This window comes from Nerophis lumbriciformis, linkage group LG03 (assembly GCF_033978685.3).
Source record: "Nerophis lumbriciformis linkage group LG03, RoL_Nlum_v2.1, whole genome shotgun sequence".
Taxonomy (NCBI): Eukaryota; Metazoa; Chordata; class Actinopteri; order Syngnathiformes; family Syngnathidae; genus Nerophis; species Nerophis lumbriciformis.
The window spans coordinates 52,981,436-53,005,619 of NC_084550.2; the positions used below are offsets into that span (position 1 = coordinate 52,981,436).

Below are 24,184 nucleotides of genomic sequence, written 5' to 3' on the forward strand. Positions count from 1 at the left end.
ATGAAATAAAATCTCACATTTTGATGAGGAAAAAGTCACAAATATATGACAAATAAACTCACAATTTTATGAGGAAGAAAGTTACAATATTATGAGAATAAGCTTGCAAATGTATGAGAAAAAGTCACATTGTCATGAAAATAACCTTACGTGGAAAAAGTCACAATATTATGAAAAAAAATCTCACATTTTGATGAGGAAAAAGTCACAAATATATGACAAATAAACTCACAATTTTATGAGGAAGAAAGTTACAATTTTATGAGAATAAGCTTGCAAATGTATGAGGAAAAGTCACATTATCATGAAAATAACCTTATGTGGAAAAAGTCACAATATTATGAAAAGAAATCTCACATTTTGATGAGGAAAAAGTCACAACTATATGAAAAATAAACTCACAATTTTATGAGGAGGAAAGTTACAATATTATGAGAATAAGCTTGCAAATGTATGAGAAAAAGTCACATTGTCATGAAAATAACCTTATGTAGAAAAAGTCACAATATTATGAAAACAATTTCACATTTTGATGAGGAAAAAGTCACAAATATATGACCGATAAACTCACAATTTTATGAGGAAGAAAGTTACAATATTATGAGAATACGCTTGCAAATGTATGAGAAAAAGTCACATTGTCATGAAAATAACCTTATGTGGAAAAAGTCACAATATTATGAAAACAATCTCACATTTTGATGAGGAAAATGTCACAAACATATGACGAATAAACTCACAATTTTATGAGGAAGAAGGTTACAATATTATGAGAATAAGCTTGCAAATGCATGAGAAAGTCACATTGTCATGAAAATAACCTTATGTGGGAAAAAGTCACAATATTATGAAAACAAATCTCACATTTTCATGAGGAAAAGATCACAAATATATGACATACTCACAATTTTATGAGGAAGAAAGTTACAATATTATGAGAATAAGTTGGAAATGTATGAGAAAAAAGTCACATTGTCATGAAAATAACCTTATGTGGAAAAAGTCACAATATTATGAAAACAATCTCACATTTTGATGAGGAAAAAGTCACACATATATGACCAATAAACGCACAATTTAAAAGCAAATAGTTGCAATATAATGAGAATTAACTTGCAATTTCATGAGGAAAAAGTTACAATGTTATAAAAATAAATTTGACCTTTTATGAGGAAAATGTCTAAATATTACGAAAATGTATTTGCAGTTGTGTGAGGAAAAGGTCACAGCTTATGAAAATACACTTTAAATTATATGAGCGAAAAGTCAAAATATTCTAAAAATAACTTTGTAATTGTATGAGGGAAAAATCCCCCTGCAATATTATGAAAACAAATATGATATAAGAAATAGTCGGATATAATGAGAATAAACTTGCAATATTATGAAAATGTGCCGGCTATTTATTGACAAAAATACTATGAAAATAAAAGTACTATTTTATGAAGAAGTAGTCACAATATTAAGTTGCAATATTATTCATCCAAACTCACAATTTTCAAAAAGTTCATGAGGGGGAAGTTGCAATATAACAAATATTAGTAGCAATATCGCTGAGATAATTTCAATATTTTTCTGAGAAAAATCCACAAATACATGATTCAAAATGTTCCATTTAACTTGCAAAATTGCAACAAACATACAACAAACCTATCATCTTCTTAACGATTACCAAAAGAAACAAGGTGGCATTGCTGAGGCAGAGAAGCAAACTGAAAGGAACGAACATTTACATCAATGAAATTTGATAAAAGCAACGCTGACGAGACTTGAGGAAACATGGACAGGTCAAAAAAGTTGGCAGAAGTCATGGATCAATGATACAATTCTTTAATAATATTGTTTATGTCAGCAGTATTAGGCGATGCACTTCATTCATTGATCATCACCAATAAATGATTACTTACTGTATTCGCTATCCAGAAATTACTAAAGTTAAAATAAATATCTACTATTTATGTTTTTATTTTTAATGACCCCATTAACTTCAACTTGTCTATTTTCAAAAAAAAATTCTAATTTATTATTCATTTTTGTCATTATTTTTACCTTTTTTTATGTTTTCCTTTTCTTGAACTCTGACAAGCCTCAGTTTATATGTTTTATTTTTTTCCAACTTTTTCTCTTCTTTTCACATAGAGTAGGAAGTCAACAACATTTAAAAGACATAATGTAAGCAAAGAAAATATTAAACGTGTCAACATGTAAAAAATATTGTGTGAATAAATTATTAGTTAAAGATATGGAAAAGGAAGGGCTAGGAATAAATATGTTCCGCTTCTTCTTACTCCTTTTCGCGCACGTTGTACTGTGAAAATGTCACCATGTGTTTTAACTTGTTAAGCATGTCTTAAACCACAGGTGTCAAACTCAAGGCCCGGGGGCCAGATGTGGCCCGCCACTTCATTTTATTTGGCCCTCGAAAGCCTGGAAATAATATGTATCAATAAAGTACTGTAACTTTTCTTACTAATTGTATTATTTCTTTCTATTTTGGGAGAAAAAAAATGTATGTACACCATGTAATCGCAAACTATGTTCAGTGAAATATTGTCTAATTATGCAAATATATATTATCAAATATTCAAACCATTTTTTAAATAGAAATTGTCGGAGGCAGATATTTACATATATCCGAATTTAAGTGTTACTTCTTTTCATTTTATTTTCATATTACAAAACAGCTAGTGTTTTTCCTCCAAATGTGGTCTTTTGGTTGTCTGCAAAACTGTGTGCTTAACCTTGAAGTGAGGAATGTTAGAGAGAGAGATAATGGACATTTGTTTTGGCTAGAGAGACATAACTGCCAGGGACTTAAGAGGGAAGAGGGTTTTTCGGGGGGCAGACCATCTTAGCGGGGCGATTGAATGTTCTATGCTGGACTGGTCTCAATGTATATATGCAAAATTTTGCAAATATATTACAAAATACCTATTCTGTCTCTGGTGGTTTTTCTACTCAGCTTTAAGTGTCGTAAAGAGCTTGGGAGCGACTTGTGACTTGAATTCCCTGGGAGGAACAACTGGTCCAAAACGCAACAAAATAAATATTAATAATAATGATTTCAAAGCAAGTTATCCATCAAATTGTGCAATACATTTCATGGTAAAATTTTGAAATTTACTGTGGTTTTTGCAGCTTTTTTCTCTAAATGAAAAATGTTTTACTTTTTTTACTGTAATAAACCGTGGTGTCGTTTTGGCATTTACAGTATACACCAAAAAAATCTACAGTTGTTGATTTGCGGTAAAAAAACAACAACAAAAAAACAAACAAAAAAAGCTGGCAGCTCAGGTGTCAAATTTTTACTGTAAAATTGCAGTTTTTTTTATTTACAGTAAGAAAACAAATGTACATTTTGCAGTAAAATTCTGACAACTGAGCTGCCTTTTTTTTTTACCATAAGACCAGCAGTACTGTTTTTCCATTTACAGTAATATACACCTACGGAGCCCCTAAGGGACATGGGCGAATTTTTTTTATTTTTTTTTTAGACATGTGCACGAGAAACTTTTTATAAAGTTAGAAAAAATTATATATTTTTTTTCTTTTTCTTTTTTTTAGACATGTAACTCGTGCACACGAGAAAATTTCTCATGCGCACGAGATACATGTCTAAAAAATTAAATAAATAAAAAATAAAAAAATTATACAAAAAAAAATGTCCCCCATGTCCCTTTAGGGGCTCCGTATACATCACTACATTTTGAGGTGAAATGATTGCATTTTGAGGTGAAATGATTGCAACAAGATGCACCTGATCTCACCTTTGAGCTAAAGACTGTGAATACTTAAATATGTACATGTGATTTTTTTATTTTTTTCCCAAAAAGCTCCAAAACAGTGGTGTCAAAGTCAAGGCCTGCAGGCCAGATCCGGCCAACAAAAGAATGATCTATGGCCCTCGGGATGATAATTGATTAGTATTAGAACCGGCCCGCAGGCCACAGCCGCCTGCTGCTGTTTTGCACGCACCAATACTCCATGAGTGTTGGCGCTAGGAACTTTCGAAATGGGGTCCCAGGGACCCCATCAAGTCATAAAAATGTAAATTTTTGAGGTGTCACTTTTTTGTAACCGTTTTGAAAACAAATGATAAATGTATGCATTATCCTGTTATACCTCACATTCTATATTGTGTTTTGGAAAAAGGTTGTCATAAATGTTACTTAATTCATTTAAAAACATTAATACAAAAGAAAACACATTTGTATGCATGTGTACATTTATTCAGTTATAAACGTTCATTCACTTTCTTCTTTCCTTCATGGATCTAAACTTTTACCGCTGCCGGTATTTTTTTCTATATTTTTATTGTAAAATTTTCAGAATGTGTTTGTTCTATTTTAAGACAAAGATCTGAAGTTGTCTTTATTTTTTTGTTTTAATGCCATGATTGTAATAGTCCGGGCCGTGCTCAGTGTGTGTGTATTAGTGTTGTCCCGATACCAATATTTTGGTACGGGTACCGGTACCAAAAGTACTTTGGTACTTTTCGGTACTTTTCTAAACAAAGGGGACCACAAAAAATGTCATTATTGGCTTTATTTGAACAAAACAATCTTTCAGTACATTAAACATATGTTTCTTATTGCAAGTTTGTCCTTAAATAAAACAGTGAACAAACAAGACAACTTGTCTTTTAGTAGTAAGTAAACAAACAACGGCTCCTAATTAGTCTGCTGACATATGCAGTAACATATTGTATCATTTATCATTCTATTATTTTGTCAAAATTATTAAGGACAAGTGGTAGAAAATGAATGATTCATCTACTTGTTCATTTACTGTTAATATCTACTTATTTTCTCTTTTAACATGTTCTATCTACACTTCTGTTAAAATGTAATAATCACTTATTCTTCTGTTGTTTGATACTTTACATTAGTTTTGGATGATACCACAAATTTGGGTATCAATCCGATACCAAGTAGTGACAGGATCAGACATTGGTCATATTCAAAGTCCTCATGTGTCCAGGGACATATGTACTGAGTTTATAAACATAATATAAATATAAAAAAACGAAATAAGATTTTGTGATGTTAAAAAGTATCGATGTAATATTTAGTATAGTAGTATAAACTACTATGGCAATATTTATATTGCCATTGTAGTATCGACTAGAAACGCTATTGTACTTGGTATCATTACAGTGGATGTTAGGTGTAGATCCACCAATGGTGTTTGTTTATATTGTAGCGTCCCAGAAGAGTTGGTGCTGCAGGGAATTCTGGGAATTTGTTCTGTAGTGTTTATGTTGTGTTGCGGTGCAAATATTCTTCCAAAGTGCGTTTGTCGTTGTTGTTTAGTGTGGTTTCACTATATGGCACATGTTTATGACAGTGTTGGCATTGTTCTTACTGCCCCCTTTAGTGTGACATGTATGGCTGTAGAGTAAGTATGCCCTTCATTCGCTGGTGTGCAGTGTCTTCAAAGTCAAGATGATTGTGTCATTAGTTCATCATCGGGCACAATGACTTCTTGGTTAGGCTTTGTTGATTATAGACTATATGGTTTGTGAATGTGTTATTATGTAAAATGGACCAAACTCGCCATAATATTAATACGTGGGTGCTCGGGCCCCGAAGCACCCACGAGATCGGCACTTATGGGCCTGCGTGTGCACAAATTTTCCTCCATGCGGCCCCTGAGTTAAATTGAGTTTGACACCCCTGCTCTAAAAGAACACTTTCACACTATCATTATGGGGTACTGTGTGTAGAATATTGAGGACAAAAACTAATTAAATCCATTTTGGAATAAGGCTGTATCATGCCAAATGAGGAAAAGTGAACAAGTGTGAATACTTTTTGGGTGCACTGTACTGTATGTCAATAAGGAATCAGGACACTCCTATAACGTACATTATATTGCCAAAAGTATTTGGCCACCTGCCTTTACTCACATATGAACTTGAAGTGCCATCCCATGGAATTGTCCAACATGTTTTGGTATCCTGGAGCATTGACAGTTCCTTTCACTGGAACCAAACCCACACCATAATTCCTCCTCCACCAAATTTCACACTCGGCACAATGCAGTCCGAAATGTAACGTTCTCCTGGCTACCTCCAAACCCAGACTCGTCCATCAGAGTTCCAGATAGAAAAGCGTAATTCATCACTCCAAAGAAGGCGCTGTCACGCCAAATTTCTTCCCCCTACAATACCCCCCCCCCCCACACATTTACTTCCGGGGTCATTTCCTCTTACTTACGTCATTTCCTCTTACGTCATTGACAGCGATCGATAACACTTCGGCTTTGACACAGGACAGCAGCACACACAATATTGTAGTGAAATGGTTTCAACAATAATGTTGATTTAAAGTACCGTATTTTTCGGAGTATAAGTCGCACCGGAGTATAAGTCGTACGTGCCGAAAATGCATAATAAAGAAGGAAAAAAACATATATAAGTCTCACTGGAGCCCGGCCAAACTATGAAAAAAACTGCGACTTATAGTCCGAAAAATACTGTACAGACATTTAACAGTATTATATATTAATTAATATTTTGTGCACGTTACCACGAAGACAGAAGCGGCCCTAACACTCCGCCTGGAATTTTTCGAAGCCTCCTGGTGTTTGACATAAGTCCCCTGGGAAAGATAAAGACAAATGTCATTCAGTGACACCACCATTTTCAGGAGATTTGGATTCTATCGATCGCTGTCAATGACGTAAGAGGAAATGACCCCGGAAGTAAATGGGGGGGGGGTTTGTAGGGGGAAGAAATTTGGCGTGACAGCGCCTCCACTGCTCTAGAGTCCAGTGGCGACGTGCTTTACACCACTGCATCCGACGCTTTGCATTGGACTTGGTGATGTATGGCTTAGATGCTGCTGCTCAGCCATGGAAACCCATTCCATGAAGCTCTCTGCGTACTGTACGTGGGCCAATTGGAAGGTCACATGAAGTTTGGAGCTCTGTAGCAACTGACTTTGCACTATGCCAGGGGTCGGCAACCCGCGGCTCTAGCGCCGCCCTAGTGGCTCTCTAGAGCTTTTTAAAAAATGTATGAAAAATGGAAAAAGATGAGGGGGAAAAAATATATTTTTTGTTTTAATATGGTTTCTGTAGGAGGACAAACATGACACAAACCTCCCTAATTGTTATAAAGCACACTGCCAGCTTCACGGATTCGAGTATTTGGCGAGCGCCGTTTTGTCCTACTAATTTTGGCGGTCCTTGAACTCACCGTAGTTTGTTTACATGTATAACTTTCTCCGACTTTCTAGGACGTGTTTTATGCCACTTCTTTTTCTGTCTCATTTTGTCCACCAAACTTTTAACGTTGTGCATGAATGCACAAAGGTGAGTTTTGTTGATGTTATTGACTTGTGTGGAGTGCTAATCGGGCATATTTGGTCACTGCATGACTGCAAGCTAATCGATGCTAACATGCTATTTAGGCTAGCTATATGTACATATTGCATCATTATGCCTCATTTGTAGCTATATTTGAGCTCATTTAGTTTCCTTTAAGTCCTCTTAATTCAATTTATATCTCATGACACACTATGTGTATGTAATATGGCTTTTAATTTTTTGCGGCTCCAGACAGATTTGTTTTTGTATTTTTGGTCCAATATGGCTCTTTCAACATTTTGGGTTGCCGACCCCTGCACTATACGCTTCAGCATCCGCTGACCCCTCTCTGTCTGTGTACGTGGCCTACCACTTGGTGGCTGAGTTGCTGTTGTTCCCAAACTCTTCACTTTTCTTACAATAAAGTTGACTTTGGAATATTTAGGAGCGAGGAAATTTCAGGACTGGATTCGTTGCACAGGTGGCATCCTATGACAGTTCCACGCTGCAAATCACTGAGAGCGGCCCATTCTTTTACAAATGTTTGTAGAAACAGTCTCCATGCCTAAGTGCTTGATTTTATACACCGGGCCAAGTGATTAGGACACCGGATTCTCATCATTTGGATGGGTGGCCAAATACTTTTGGCAATATAGTGTATAATGAGCTGCTTTGTGTGCTGTGTTTCTTTAAAAGATGTGTTTCTCTTACTTCAAGCTTGAATGTTGTCTTCCTCTCAACTGACTGACCTTCTTTTTCAGATGCTTCAGTGCATCACAGACAGAAGACGCTGGTGACGGACATGTGCTACCCTGCAGAGATCTCCAGCCTGATGGACTTCGGCTCCCCCGACTGCTCGCTGGGCAAAGGTACGTGACGGCGGGGGGAGAGGCGTTGCCGTGGTGACGGCAGGAAGTGTGTATCGCAGTGCTTAAAGGAGGCGGAGGTTACATCAGGAGCAAAGGTGTCTGCAGAGGTTTCTTCTGCTACCCGCCTTAAAAAGAAAGACGAGCACAGCGCAGATTTGAAAAGATGCTGCTGCTTGCTTTTATCGCAACTAAATGCACTGGAGGTGCATCAGTAATAACACCTGTTTTCTCATCAGAATTATGTGTGCAGTTACAGTATAATGTAAACGCTGAAATAAGCAATAAGACATTCACTTTTGTGTCCATTGTCTCCATTGTCCTGCACACAACAGTACAAATCGTACTGATGCACTATAACATTGTATGCCATATTGCAGGGACAAAGTCATTTTAGGAAAAGAAAAAGTGCCAAAAATACAAAACTTGCTTGTAATTTATACAAAAAAAAACAATGAAGTTGGCACGTTGTGTAATTCGTAAATGAAAACAGAATAAATGATTTGCAAATCCTTTCCAACTTATATTCAATTGAAAAATTATATTAAACGTTTGGGAACTGAGGAGACCAATTTTTGAAGCTTTTCAGGTGGAATTATTTCCCATTCTTGCTTGATGTACAGCTTAAGTTGTTCAACAGTCCGGGGTCTCCGTTGGGGTATTTTAGGCTTTATAATGCGCCACACATTTTCAATGGGAGACAGGTCTGGACTACAGGCAGGCCAGTCTAGTACTTGCACTCTTTTACTATGAAGCCACGCTGTTGTAACATGTGGTTTGGAATTGTCTTGCTGAAATAAGCAGGGGCGTCCATGATAACGTTGCTTGAATGGCAACATATGTTGTTCCAAAACCTGTATGTACCTTTCAGCATTAATGGTGCCTTCACAGATGTGTAAGTTACCCATGTCTTGGGCACTAATACACCCCCATACCATCACAGATGCTGGCTTTTCAACTTTGTGCCTATAACAATCCGGATGGTTCTTTTCCTCTTTGGTCCGGAGGACACGACGTCCAAAAACAATTTGAAATGTGGACTCGTCAGAGCACAGAACACTTTTCCACTTTGTATCAGTTCATCTTAGATGAGCTCAGGCCCAGCGAAGCCGACGGCGTTTCTGGGTATTGTTGATAAACGGTTTTCGCCTTGCATAGGAGAGTTTTAACTTGCACTTACAGATGTAGCGACCAACTGTAGTTGCTGACAGTGGGTTTCTGAAATGTTCCTGAGCCCATGTGGTGATATCCTTTACACACTGATGTCGCTTTTTGATGCAGTACAGCCTGAGGGATCGAAGGTCACGGGCTTAGCTGCTTACGTGCAGTGATTTCTCTAGATTCTCTGAACCTTTTGATGTTATTACGGACCGTAGATGGTGAAATCCCTAAATTCCTTGCAATAGCTGGTTGAGAAATGTTGTTCTTAAACTGTTCAACAATTTGCTCACGCATTTGTTGACAAAGTGGTGACCCTCGCCCCATCCTTGTTTGTGAATGACTGAGCATTTTATGGAAGCTGCTTTTATACCCAATCATGGCACCCACCCATTTCCCAATTAACCTGTTCACCTGTGGGATGTTCCAAAAAAGTGTTTTAGGAGCACTCCTCAACTTTCTCAGTCTTTTTTTGCCACTTGTGCCAGCTTTTTTGAAACATGTCGCAGGCATCCAATTCCAAATGAGCTAATATTTGCAAAAAATAACAAAGTTTTCCAGTTCGAACGTAAAGTATCTTGTCTTTGCAGTCTATTCAATTTAATATAGGTTGAAAAGGATTTGCAAATCATTGTATTTTGTTTTTATTTACGATTTACACAACGTGCCAACTTCACTGGTTTTGGGTTTTGTACATAATAATATATAATTGTTGATGTTTTACAAGAATTACATTGGAAATGCTAAGAAGGGAAAAACACTGTTTTATCGAAGCAAATGCTCTTTCATTAGAAACATTTACAAATAAAACATCAAATAACGGAGACTTTGTATTTATATTGATAACATTTAAAAAAATATAGATATGATTGTACTTTTCATAAAAGTAAACTTTTTAGAGTAAATTTTATGTTATGAGGAAACGTGGAGAAAATTAAGTTACAAAAATCGACTACCATAAGTACTGTATCTTGTATATATTTGTATATATACTGAACAAAAATATAAACTCAACACTTTTGTTTTTGCTCCCATTTTTCATGAGTTGAACTCGAAGATGTAAAACTTTTACTATGTACACATTTCTTCGTTGCCCAGATAACATACTTGCCAACATTGAGACCTCCGATTTCGAGAGGTGGGGGTGTGGGGGGTGGGGCGGGGCGTGGTTAAGAGGGGAGGAGTATATTGACAACTAGAATTCACCAAGTCAAGTATTTCATATATATATATATATATATATATGTATGTCGAAAGAAACCTGATTGCCCCCTCAACGGGGGGTGCTTACAAACATCAGTTGTCTACCAATCTAAGGTAATACGCAAGGACATTAACACATCCGACACATATGTAGGATTAACCGAGGGTGAATTCAAAACCAGATGGAACAATCACAAGGCTTCTTTCAGGAACAAAAACCTGCGAAATACCACAGAACTCAGCAAACACATTTGGGACCTCAAAGACAATAATGTTGAATATTCAATAACATGGCAAATTCTTGCATCCAGCACACCTTACAATAGTGGTAATAAAAGATGCAACCTATGCTTGAAAGAGAAACTGTTTATTATTTACCGTCCAGACCTGTCATCCCTCAACAAGCGCAGCGAAATTGTAACAACATGCCGCCATAGACGGAAACACCTCCTAGGTAACACATGAGCCAATCACCACGCCCCTAGGCCAGCCTGTACCCACCCACTCTGTGCCCTATATAAACCATGGTATGCGAATGCTCCCATTAAAATCTCCTGATGATTGAGGGTACCCCCCCTCATGAAACAGGCCTGTAGAGATGAAATAGTCTTGTGATTTTTTTCCCACACATACATATATATATATATATATATATATATATATATATATATATATATATATATATATATATATATATATATATATTTATCTACATCCTGAAAATATGCAAACAAAACTGTGTTTAGATAATTGATACTTCAAACTTGCATAAATATAACATGAATATAACATAACTTGGCTTCTGAGCGCTTCAAAGTGTAATGAATAAAATGCTAAAGTTGTTGATAAACAAGCAATTATTTTAATAATTAAATATGATCATTTTAAATGAATTATTATGATAATTTAAAATGTATTATTTCAAATATGTTTATTTTAATGTACCGGTATAATTCTATGGCTGGATGTAATAAGGAGTCAGAAAAAATACCAAAAAAAATACAATTAATTTTGATGTTTTTAGCAAAATATAGTAAAAATGTATTTAGTTATTTAGATGTTTTTTGTTTTTTTTAATTAATAGATATATTTCTTTTTAGGTAAAATAAACATAATATTACAATTTATCTCTAGTCTGGATGATTTAGTTCTTGTCACCCTGTTGCCCTCCCGTCGTGAAAAAAGGCTGTCCTCACTCAGGTCCGCATGGAGCTGGAGGGGGCGTGGCCTCCAGCTCCGGCTGAAATTCGGGAGATTTTCGGGAGAATATTTGTCCCGGGAGGTTTTCGGGAGAGGCGCTGAATTTCGGGAGTCTCCCGGAAAATTCGGGATAGTTGGCAAGTATGCTAGATAATCCATCCCACTTCACATCGGTGACATATCAAGATGCTGATTAAACAGCATGATTATTGCACAGGTGTGCCTTAGGCTGCCCACAATAAAAGGCCACTCTGAAATGTACAGTTTTGCTTTATTGGGGGTCTGTGTGGTGGGGGGGTCAGAAGAGTAGTCAGTATCTGGTGTGACCACCATTTGCCTCACGTAGTGCAACACATCTCCTTGGCTTAGAGTTGATCAGGTTGTTGATTGTGGCCTGTGGAATGTTGGTACATTCCTCTTCAATGGCTGTGCCAAGTTGCTGGATATTGGCAGGAAGTGAAACACGCTGTCGTATACGCCCATCCACAGCATCCCAAACATGCTCAATGGGTGACATGTCCGGTGAGTATGCTGGCCATGCAAGAACTGGGATCTTTTTAACTTCCAGGAATTGTGTACAGATCCTTGCAACATGGGGCAGTGCATTGTCATGCCGCAACATGAGGTGAATGTAGCAACAACGGGCCTCAGGATCTTGTCACAGTATCTCTGCCATCAATAAAATGCAATTGCGTTCGTTGTCCGTAACATACGCCTGCCCATACCAATACCCCACCCCCACCATGGGCCACTCGATTCGCAACGTTGACATCAGCAAACCGCTCTCACACACGACGCCACACACACTGGCTGCCATCTGCTCTGAACAGTGAACATTTGTCCGTGAAGAGAACACCTCTCCAACGTGCCAGACACTAGTGATGGGTTGGTGAGGCGTCATGAAGCGTTTCGACACATTGCAAAACTGTATTGATACTGTGTCACTAAATACTGACATCTGCTGGACATTAAAAATCCCTACAGGCAACCTATGGACCGACTCAACTGACACTGATTTTATGACCTAGTACCGTATTTTTCGGACTATAAGTCGCAGTTTTTTTCATAGTTTGGCCGGCGGTGCGACTTATACTCAGGAGCGACTTATGTGTGAAATTATTAACACATTACCATAAAATATCAAATAATATTATTTAGCTCATTCACGTAAGAGACTAGACCTATAAGATTTATTTGGATTTAGCGATTAGGAGTGACAGATTGTTTGGTAAACGTATAGCATATTCTATATGTTATAGTTATTTGAATGACTCTTACCATAATATGTTACGTTAACATACCAGGCACGTTCTCAGTTGGTTATTTATGCCTCATATAACATACACTTATTCAGCCTGTTGTTCACTATTCTTTATTTATTTTAAATTGCCTTTCAAATGTCTATTGTTGGTGTTGGGTTTTATCAAATACATTTCCCCAAAAAATGCAACTTATTTATTTATTAGCCTTTATTTAACCAGGTAAAATCCCATTGAGATCAAAGATCTCTTTTCCAAGGGAGACCTGGCCAAGAGGGCAGCAGCAAGGTTACATTAAAAACAGTAAACAAATACATAAAACATCACATTTACAACATTAAAACTTGCTCACATGACACATGTGCATACAGACAAGGTAGACTGCAGTCCTTTCACAGAAGCTTTAAACTCATTCAACGTAACAAAGGTTTGATGTTTAATATTCGATTGTAGGTTATTCCAAGCCTTCGGTGCTGAAAACCTAAATGCTTTCTTGCCCAGTTCAGTTCTTACTTTGGGGACGACAAATTGCAGAACATTCATTGAACGAAGATTGTGACTTCCTTGTTTCTTTGTTAAAAGACAAGACAGATAAGATGGAGTGATACCCAGAATGGTTTTGTAGATGAAAACATACCAATGATTGAGGCGTCGAGCACATAAAGATGTTCAGTTAACCATTGAGTATAACACACAATGGTGAGTAAGGGGAGCGCAGTTGGTAATGAATCTCAGTGCCCCATGGTACACACTATCCAGCTTGTGGAGACAACCAGCAGTAGCATTCATGTACAACACATCTCCATAGTCCATACATAGTCCATGTACAACACATTTCCTTATACTCCAGTGCGACTTATATATGTTTTTTTTCCTTCTTTATTATGCATTTTCGGCCAGTGCGACTTATACTCCGGAGCGACTTATACTCCGAAAAATACGGTATATACAATAATATAAACCTACCGGTAGTCATTGTATTTCATTTAGGATTATTTCATATCTTCATTTAAATAAAAATATATTTGTATTTTTTTTAGCTACAGTCGATAAATAATGTGAACATGTATCATAACGTGGAAATCTAAGAGAACGTGTTGTGAATGAGGATGCTTGTGGACTGGGAATTTTTTTTTTTTTTTTTTACACATTTTTATTAAAAAAAAAAAAAAAAAAAAAAAAAAGTTTTTCCAACGTATACAATTTTAGATGATTTCTCTTCTTAGTTATTATTTCTCCGGCTGTAGAAAAGACCCGCTCACAGGCCACAGAGGAGGCGTCAGTGCTACACAGTTCGCGTATCGGTCACGTGACCGAAACAGCTCATGATCGGTCACGTGACTTTCTAAAAGCGGTACGCGCACCGACACAGGGTTTTGCTCTATGAGCTCGACGCATGCGCCGATGCATCGGTGTTGCCGGACCCATCACTACCAGACACCATCGAATGCGAGCATTTGCCCACGTAAGTCGTGTTACGACGACGAACTGCAGTCAGGTCGAGACCCCGATGAGGGTGACAAGCTTGCAAATGAGCTTCCTTGAGACGGTTTATCACAGTTTGTGCAGAAATTCTTTGGTTATGCAAACCAATTGTTGCAGCAGCTGTCCGGGTGGCTGGTCTCAGACGATCATGGATGTGCACCTGCTGGATGTGGAGGACCTGGGCTGGTGTGGTTACACGTGGTCTGCGGTTGTGAGGCTGGTTGGATGTACTGCCAAATTCTCCGAAACGCCTTTGGAGAGGGCTTATGGTAGGGATATGAACATTTAATTCACGGGCAACAGCTCTGGCGGACATTCCTGCAGTCAGCATGCCAACTGCACGCTCCCTCAAATCTCGCGACATCTGTGGTATTGTGCTTTGTGATAAAACTGCACATTTCAGAGTGGCCTATTATTGTCGGCAGCCTAACTGTGTGTGTGTGTGTGTGTGTGTGTGTGTGTGTGTGTGTGTGTGTGTGTGTGTGTGTGTGTGTGTGTGTGTGTGTGTGTGTGTGTGTGCGTGCGTGCGTAGCTATATATATATATATATATATATATATATATATATATATATATATATATATATATATATGTATGTGTGGGAAAAAAATCACAAGACTATTTCATCTCTACAGGCCTGTTTCATGAAGGGGGGTACCCTCAATCATCAGGAGATTTTAATGGGAGCATTCACATACCATGGTTTATATAGGGCACAGAGTGGGTGGGTACAGGCTGGCCTAGGGGCGTGGTGATTGACTCATGTGTTACCTAGGAGGTGTTTCCGTCTATGGCGGCATGTTGTTACAATTTCGCTGCGCTTGTTGAGGGATGACAGGTCTGGACGGTAAATAATAAACAGTTTCTCTTTCAAGCATAGGTTGCATCTTTTATTACCACTATTGTAAGGTGTGCTGGATGCAAGAATTTGCCATGTTATTGACTATTCAACATTATTGTCTTTGAGGTCCCAAATGTGTTTGCTGAGTTCTGTGGTATTTCGCAGGTTTTTGTTCCTGAAAGAAGCCTTGTGATTGTTCCATCTGGTTTTGAATTCTCCCTCGGTTAATCCTACATATGTGTCGGATGTGTTAATGTCCTTGCGTATTACCTTAGATTGGTAGACAACTGATGCTTGTAAGCATCCCCCGTTGAGAGGGCAATCAGGTTTCTTTCGACAGTTACAGTCTTTGTTGGTTTTGGAGTCGCTCTGTCTGGGGGCCGACAGCTCATTTGCAATTGTTTTGTTGTGGTTTGAGATGATTTGTCGTATATTGTTCATGCAGCTGTAGCTCAATTTAATGTTGTTCTTGTTGAATACTTTTCTTAGGGTGTTGTCTTTGGGAAAGTGTTTGTCGATCAGATTGAGGAATTTGTGTCCAATGTTAGTTGAGACGTTTTTGCTGTATGGGGGGTTGTACCAGATGATGTCGTTTCGTTTTCTGTTCTTTTTTGGCTGGTTTCCTGGCGTGGGTTCATAGGTGAGGGTGAAATTGTATCCGCTTTCATCAAGGGCTTTTTGGTACGGGGGGTTGCTTGGTCAAATTCAGCTTTGCTAGATGACAGCATCGATAGCCTTTTATTGATTCCGGTAGGTATTCTTTTCGTGGTGGTGGGTGGTTGCTGTCATGGTGCACGTATTGGAGTGTTGTGTTGGGTTTCGTGAATGGTTGGTAGCTGTTATTTCTCAGGTTGAAAGTGACGTCAAGGAAGTTGACGGTTTGAATACCTACCGGAATCAATAAAAGGCTATCGATGCTGTCATCTAGCAAAGCTGAATTTGACCAAGCAACCCCCCCGTACCAAAAAGCCCTTGATGAAAGCGGATACAACTTCACCCTCACCTATGAACCCACGCCAGGAAACCAGCCAAAAAAGAACAGAAAACGAAACGACATCATCTGGTACAACCCCCCATACAGCAAAAACGTCTCAACTAACATTGGACACAAATTCCTCAATCTGATCGACAAACACTTTCCCAAAGACAACACCCTAAGAAAAGTATTCAACAAGAACAACATTAAATTGAGCTACAGCTGCATGAACAATATACGACAAATCATCTCAAACCACAACAAAACAATTGCAAATGAGCCGTCGGCCCCCAGACAGAGCGACTCCAAAACCAACAAAGACTGTAACTGTCGAAAGAAACCTGATTGCCCTCTCAACGGGGGATGCTTACAAGCATCAGTTGTCTACCAATCTAAGGTAATACGCAAGGACATTAACACATCCGACACATATGTAGGATTAACCGAGGGAGAATTCAAAACCAGATGGAACAATCACAAGGCTTCTTTCAGGAACAAAAACCTGCGAAATACCACAGAACTCAGCAAACACATTTGGGACCTCAAAGACAATAATGTTGAATATTCAATAACATGGCAAATTCTTGCATCCAGCACACCTTACAATAGTGGTAATAAAAGATGCAACCTATGCTTGAAAGAGAAACTGTTTATTATTTACCGTCCAGACCTGTCATCCCTCAACAAGCGCAGCGAAATTGTAACAACATGCCGCCATAGACGGAAACACCTCCTAGGTAACACATGAGCCAATCACCACGCCCCTAGGCCAGCCTGTACCCACCCACTCTGTGCCCTATATAAACCATGGTATGTGAATGCTCCCATTAAAATCTCCTGATGATTGAGGGTACCCCCCCTCATGAAACAGGCCTGTAGAGATGAAATAGTCTTGTGATTTTTTCCCACACATACATATATTGCGCTCTACTACGGTATCGAGCACTATTTTTTGGATAACCTTATTAAGACATATATATATATATATATATATATATATATATATATATATATATATATATATATATATATATATATGTATATATATATATATATATATATATATATATATATATATATATAAAACCTTTTTTATTTTTGTTTTATTAAGATTGTAAGATTCACCGTATAATTTTCCAAGGAAATTAATAATAAATATGTAATACCACGGACTTCCTTGTAATTGTATACATATTATTATAAATGATATTAAAGAACAAAAAAGTCATGACTTTTTTTCAGGATGAACTCAAAAGAAAATGTTGCAAAATAAAGAATAAAATAGTTAAATAGTTGGAATATGTGAGAATAAAATTGAAAACAGTGATAAAAGTTGTTGGTATAGTTTATATACTAATATATTAGTTCTGTTTTAATAGAATAAACCAGGAAAAAGCCACCACGTTATCAAAAATGTATGGCCATGCTGATTACAACGACGCTAATAAGGTTGTAATTTTACAAGGAAATATATTTCTACCAGTACAAATATTTGTATTCTATTTAATAGAATAACATAAGGATTTTACCTAGAACGAGTTATAATGTTAAAAAAAAAATACAAACAAAAACAATGTTTGTTTGCACATTTAATAGAATAAAGTAGTAATTCTATGTAAACCTACAGGTTGTTTGGTTCTATGAGCAGAAAAAGTCTAATTATTTTGAGAATAATTAATAATTTTAGGAGGAACACTTGCGTTATGATGATCTTTACAATAAAAAGGTGGTTATTAGAAAAAAAGAAAAAAAAAGTTTTCATTTTCGGTGGAAAAAGAGATAAAGTTACAAGAACGAGGTTGTCATATAGTACACAAAAAAATTAAATTTTGCTGGTAAAAAATCCCAGTAATTTGAGGATGAGAATAATTTTGCCAAACATCAAATATTTAGCTATGACTTTAACTTGGTCGTTGGTCATGTTTGCTCTTCTGCCAGATTGAGGAAGTAAGAAAAGTCATTGTGAGGTCAGCGCGTTGTGCTTGTCGTCCATCGGGGGGCGCAAGCGTTCCTCTGACTCACCTGTCTTGTTGTACACACCTGAGGCCTCAAGTTAACTTCCCCCTCCCCCTCCTGGGTGTGTCCCTCCAAACAAGCAGAAACTCTCAGGGAAGGACAACTTCCCGGTTACCTTGTCTTTCTAGGGGCGGAGCCTCTCAGGTGCACACACTCTCATACAGGTGCTTGTGTCGTGTTGTGCTGAACGTGGCGGCCAGTGTGTGTGTGTGTTCATTTTGGGGCTTTTTGCTTTCCACCTGCTATGAGAGCTCACACCGGGTCTGACAGTGGAAACGAGCCGAGCCAAGGCCCACCTGGCCATGAGGGCGTCTGACAGGGAGGAAGGGAAGGCCGGTGAGTGACGCGCACACAAGGTCCAGACAGACACTTGTGTGTGTGTGTGTGTGTGTGTGTGTGTGTGTGTGTGTGTGTGTGTGTGTGTGTGTGTGTGTGTGTGTGTGTGTGTGTGTGTGTGTGTGTGTGTGTGTGTCTGTCTGTCTGTCTTAGCGGGACGTTGGCAGCCATTAAAGCCAATCTGAGAGTTGGGCAGTTTCAAGTTCAGTTGTTATTAGTGACTGTGTGAAAAGGACAAGGAGTCCAATACTCTTTTACTCCATTACATTTACTTTATGTAACCTTAGCAATGTTTTCATCACACAGTTTGAAATTGTGGTAAAAAACTATGTATTTATTATCTGATATTGTATTATTAGCTAGAGATATATGTGTGTGTGTGTATGTATGTATATATATATATATATATATATATATATATATATATATATATATATATATATATATATGGATATGTGTATATATATATATATATATATATATATATATATATATATATATATATATATATATATATATATATATATATGTATGTATGTGTATATATATATATATATATATATATATATATATATGTGTATGTATATATATATATATATATGTATATATATATATATATATATATATATAGTGTGTGTGTGTGTATATATGTACATGTATATATGTACATATGTGTGTTAGTGTTGTCCCGATACCAATATGTTGGTACCGGTACCAAAATGTATTTCTATACTTTTCGGTACTTTTCGATACTTTTCTAAATAAAGGGGACCACAAAAAATTGCATTACATACAAGACAACTTGTCTTTTAGTAGTAAGAAAACAAACAAATTAGTCTGCTGACATATGCAGTAACATATTGTGTCATTTATCATTCTATTATTTTGTCAAAATTATTAAGGACAAGTGGTAGAAAATGAATTATTAATCTACTTGTTCATTTACCGTTAATATCTGCTTACTTTATCTTTCAACATGTTCTATCTACACTTCTGTTAAAATGTAATAATCACTTATTCTTCTGTTGTTTGGATACTTTACATTAGTTTCGGATGATACCACAAATTTGGGTATTAATCCGATACCAAGTAGTTACAGGATCATACATTGGTCATATTCAAAGTCCTCATGTGTCCAGGGACATATTTCCTGAGTTTATAAACATAATATACATTTTAAACAAACGAAAAAAGATTTTGTGATGCTAAAAAATATTGATGTAACCATAGTAGTATCGACTAGATACGCTCCTGTACTTGGTATCATTACAGTGGATGTTAGGTGTAGAGCCACCCATGGCGTTTGTTTACATTCAGGAACAGAGTCATTCGCCGTGACGCCGGTGAGCCACGGTGTGTAGTGAAGCATGTTTAGCTATTCCTCGTCCTGCAGGGATGATACTTGTAAGAAACTTACTTTATTTGTCGCCATGGAGGCGAGGATTAGTGATTTAGAAGTAGCTAAAACACTGCCGCCTGCGGCTAGACTGTAGCCGCCTGCGAGCTAGCCATGTCTTAAAGCACCTCTTCCTGAGGGCGTTTCAGTGTTATAAATTTTAGTTTTTAAGCCAAAATGCGTCCGTTCTCCATTTTCTGTCTACACAGTGTCTGCTTGTAAGTACTCCGTGATTGTGCGCTGCCGAATATGCTCCTCTGCTCGTAAAACCAACAATGACACGACGTGACGACGACAGGTGGTGGGGGACCGGTACTTTTTAGAGGCAATATAGTACCGAATATGATTCATTAGTATCGCGGTACTATACTAATACCGGTATACTGTACAACCCTAATGTGTGTACCGTATATATAAATTACCTTAATAAACCATTTTACATTGTATTTTTATGTAAAATACTTTAAAAAAATGTTGTAACCCTCTAATTTGTCCCTGTGATTAGTTACATTTTGATTAGTTATTTTATTTTTGTTTTAAAAGCCACAATTATCCACAAGTATCTTTTAAAAAAAAAAAAAAAAATACTGTAACACATTTTCAAATATACAAGAATAAAGTTGAAAATCAATTACTGCAAAATTTTTGCTTTAATATTATACGTACTGTATTTTATATACTGTAATTTATTGTATTGTTATTATTCAGAATAACTATCATTTTACCATGTTTAACTCAATACTGAATATAAATAAAGGGGGCGAAATGCACGATAAAAGAACAAAATATTAAATAAATTATAAAAACTAAAAATTATAGATATCATTATAAGAATATGTAATACAATAAATAATATGATTATACATTCATTAATATTATAAATTGTAGTGTTAATAGAAAAAAATCATAATTAGAAAAAAGTCTGAATACCATAACCACTCTTTTTAAACTGCTGTAATATCATAAGAATCAACTCTATATTGGTTATAATAAGGAAGAAGAATCACAATGATTAGAAAGTAAAAATTAATTGTACATTAAATAAGAATATCCTTTAGTATAATAAATAGCATAATCAATAAATACATTTGTTGCAGTATTACTGGAATAATATATTTTTATGAGAAAAAAGTATTAATGTAACAAACTCAAAAGAAACTCCAACAAAAATAGTAATATTCCTAGAAAAATGGCAAAATATAAGATTCATTTGTAATCAACTAATCCAAAAAACAATGTAATATTCATGGCATTTTATTGTTAATATTGATCATAGAAATCATTTTAACACTAAATATACTCCATATTACTATTAGTATGAATAAGGGAACAAGTCACACTTGTATAGAAAATTTTACATGGATTTAAAAAGCTAAATAATCAATTATATATTGACTTGAAATAGAATGACATAACTATTTCCTGCGGTGTACTTTAGTATTTAATAATATGCAAACTTTCATGTCGAGTTGCTAATACTCATTTAAAATGTGGATTAATTTGAAATGTGATATAAAAAAAAATGTTTATAAATTCTACATGTCTCTTAATACATTTATTCTAGGCTGCAGAAAAAATATCTCAGAGGGACACATTCCTTGTCCTTGTTCTTGTCTCAGTCATGTTATGAGCGACCCAGATAGGACGTGTTCCAATGGATAACGTGATTATCTGCTAATCTTGCACAGTCCAGTGTAAGCATGACCGTAGCGGTATGTGCACAGATAGGTGCAAGCATAAGCACGCTCGCATAGTTTGAGCACGTGCTTGGTTTTAATACACTATACGCCTCAGATGTCCTACGTAGCATACTGTATATCGAGCGATAGAGAGGAATTATGGATTATTAAGGATGCTTTTAGTGGGGTTTGGTTTCGATGTAATGCTGCGTAATACGAGTGGTTGCCTCTTGAACTGTTCTGGCTGTGGTTTTTACTTTTTACATCCCCTTGTGTCTTTGCCTTGGCGTCTGCCTTTTTTAACCTGCATTGTCGTCATGGTAACAAGTAGTAAATGTGATGGTGCGTAGAGATGTAATTGTTGAAGCTCACATGTTCCCATAGGAAGGCATGTCGGGTGAATTAATTTGTTCCAGGGTCATACTGTGGCCGTTACGAACTTTATTATGATTTTTTTCTACATTTAAAGCACGTCCTTGTGGTCCACACGACGTGTAAAGGTGGTTCTTTGGTCAAGATTTTGGTCAAAATTATGAATAGATTGTGTTTATGTATCTGCCTCCACTTTGACTACGTCTTCTCTCCGTCAGCCATGTTGTAGTTTTTAGCGCCTCCATATGGGGTCTATTGACAGATATAAGTTCTAACTATACGCTACTTTGTATTGGGAATGGCAACAGCGGAGGACGCATGTGCATGTACGAGCCAGTCGGCCCCACAACAAGAGGATAGAGAAAAAGAAGGAAAAACTTGACCATATATGGAGATATTCGCTAACGTGGCATGTTAGAAAAACATAACAAGTTGTGCAAATTCCAAACGGCTCGTTTGGACGAAGTATGAAAGAAGGCAAGATTGTTTTATAAATATCTTCGCCATGCCTCCATGGTTTGAGTTTACATTTTCGGGACTTATGCAGATCCCAAATACACAAAAACAGGTACCAATAGGTAAGAAAAGTTGGTTTTGCATAATAGGTGCCCTTTAGGTGATAGAAATGTAACATGAAGTTATGATATGAATATGATTTAATTGTCTAAGACAGGGGTCCCCAAACTACAGCCTGGATCCGGCCCGCCTACGTCCAAAATCCGGCCTGCGGGAAGTCCAAAGTTTAAAAAAAAAAAATAATAATAATAGTTTTTTTGGTTTGGTTTTTTTAAATTATAATTTTTTTCAATCTGTCCTTTCGAAGCCATTTTCTACTGCTTCTTACTCTCGGTGTCTCCTAGCCACTCAGACAAATCATATTGTCTAAAAATGCATTTTCCCATCGATAACGTGACATTATCGCGCTCCGAATATATATATATATATATATATATATATATATATATATATATATATATATATATATATATATATATATATATATATATATATATAGTACCACTGATAGTCACACACACACTAGGTGTGGTGAAATTACTCTCTGCATTTGACCCATCCCCTTGTTCCACCCCCTGGGAGGTGAGGGGAGCAGTGAGCAGCAGCTGTGGCCGCGCTCGGGAATCATTTTAGTGATTTAACCCCCAATTCCAACCGTTGATGCTGAGTTTCAAGCAGGGAGGTAGTGTATGTATGCATGTATGTGTATATATATATATATATATATACACATACAGTACAGGCCAAAAGTTTGGACACACCTTCACATTCAATACGTTTTCTTTATTTTCATGACTATTTATATTGTATATTGTCACTGAAGGCATCAAAACTATGAATGAACACATGTGGAGTTATGTACTTAACAAAAAAGGTGAAGTAACTGAAAACATGCTTTATATTCTAGTTTCTTCAAAATAGCCACCCTTTGCTCTGATTACTGTTTTGCACACTCTCGGCATTCTCTCGATGAGCTTCAAGAGGTAGTCACCTGAAAGGGTTTTCACTTCACAGGTGTCATAGTTTTGATGCCTTCACTGACAATCTACAATGTGTATATATATATATATATATATATATATATATATATATATACGGGACAAATTGTTTTAACCCAACGTGGCCCCCGAGTCAAAAAGTTCGGGGACCCCTGGTCTAAGAGAATTGCTAAATGCTATCAGTAATAGCTTGATATAAAACCTCCATCCGTTTTCCATCGCCCAATATATTTAATACCATTCTCCTTGCATAAACAAAGTGAATGAAGTGATAGTGACATTGCTCCTCTCGTCATGACAGCTTTGTGAGATATATATCCGTCGTCCGGGGGCCGGGGTGGGGAGGGTTCTCACGGCCCCCGATGGAGCGTCCTTGGCAACCAGCCCAGTGTGCACATGATAAACATGTAAATCAATTACAGCTGTCTGTGCTTGGCATCCCCGCGCTGACCTCAGAGTAACGCAAAAGCCGCAGGCAATTCATTAGCACTGACTGTAAATAAGCGCCCGCAGATCCCATGCAAGAGTTGCTTTGAAAAATGGTGAAAATAACAATAGTCGGCTTTGATTGA

At 36.9% G+C, this 24,184-nt stretch overlaps 1 protein-coding gene across 4 annotated transcripts in view; it reads left to right on the plus strand.

The window, feature by feature from the left end:
- kaznb (kazrin, periplakin interacting protein b) overlaps positions 1-24,184 on the plus strand; it is a 351,940-nt gene that overhangs the window by 255,443 nt on the left and 72,313 nt on the right. For 3 of the 4 annotated variants that reach the window (XM_061939051.2, XM_061939082.2, XM_061939067.2), the window contains one exon: positions 8,073-8,180. In XM_061939051.2, coding sequence (XP_061795035.2) covers positions 8,073-8,180 — 108 coding nt within the window. Of the gene's footprint in view, positions 1-8,072; positions 8,181-17,536; positions 18,652-24,184 lie in introns of those variants that run through there. The other variant, XM_061939075.2, reaches the window with a different exon arrangement.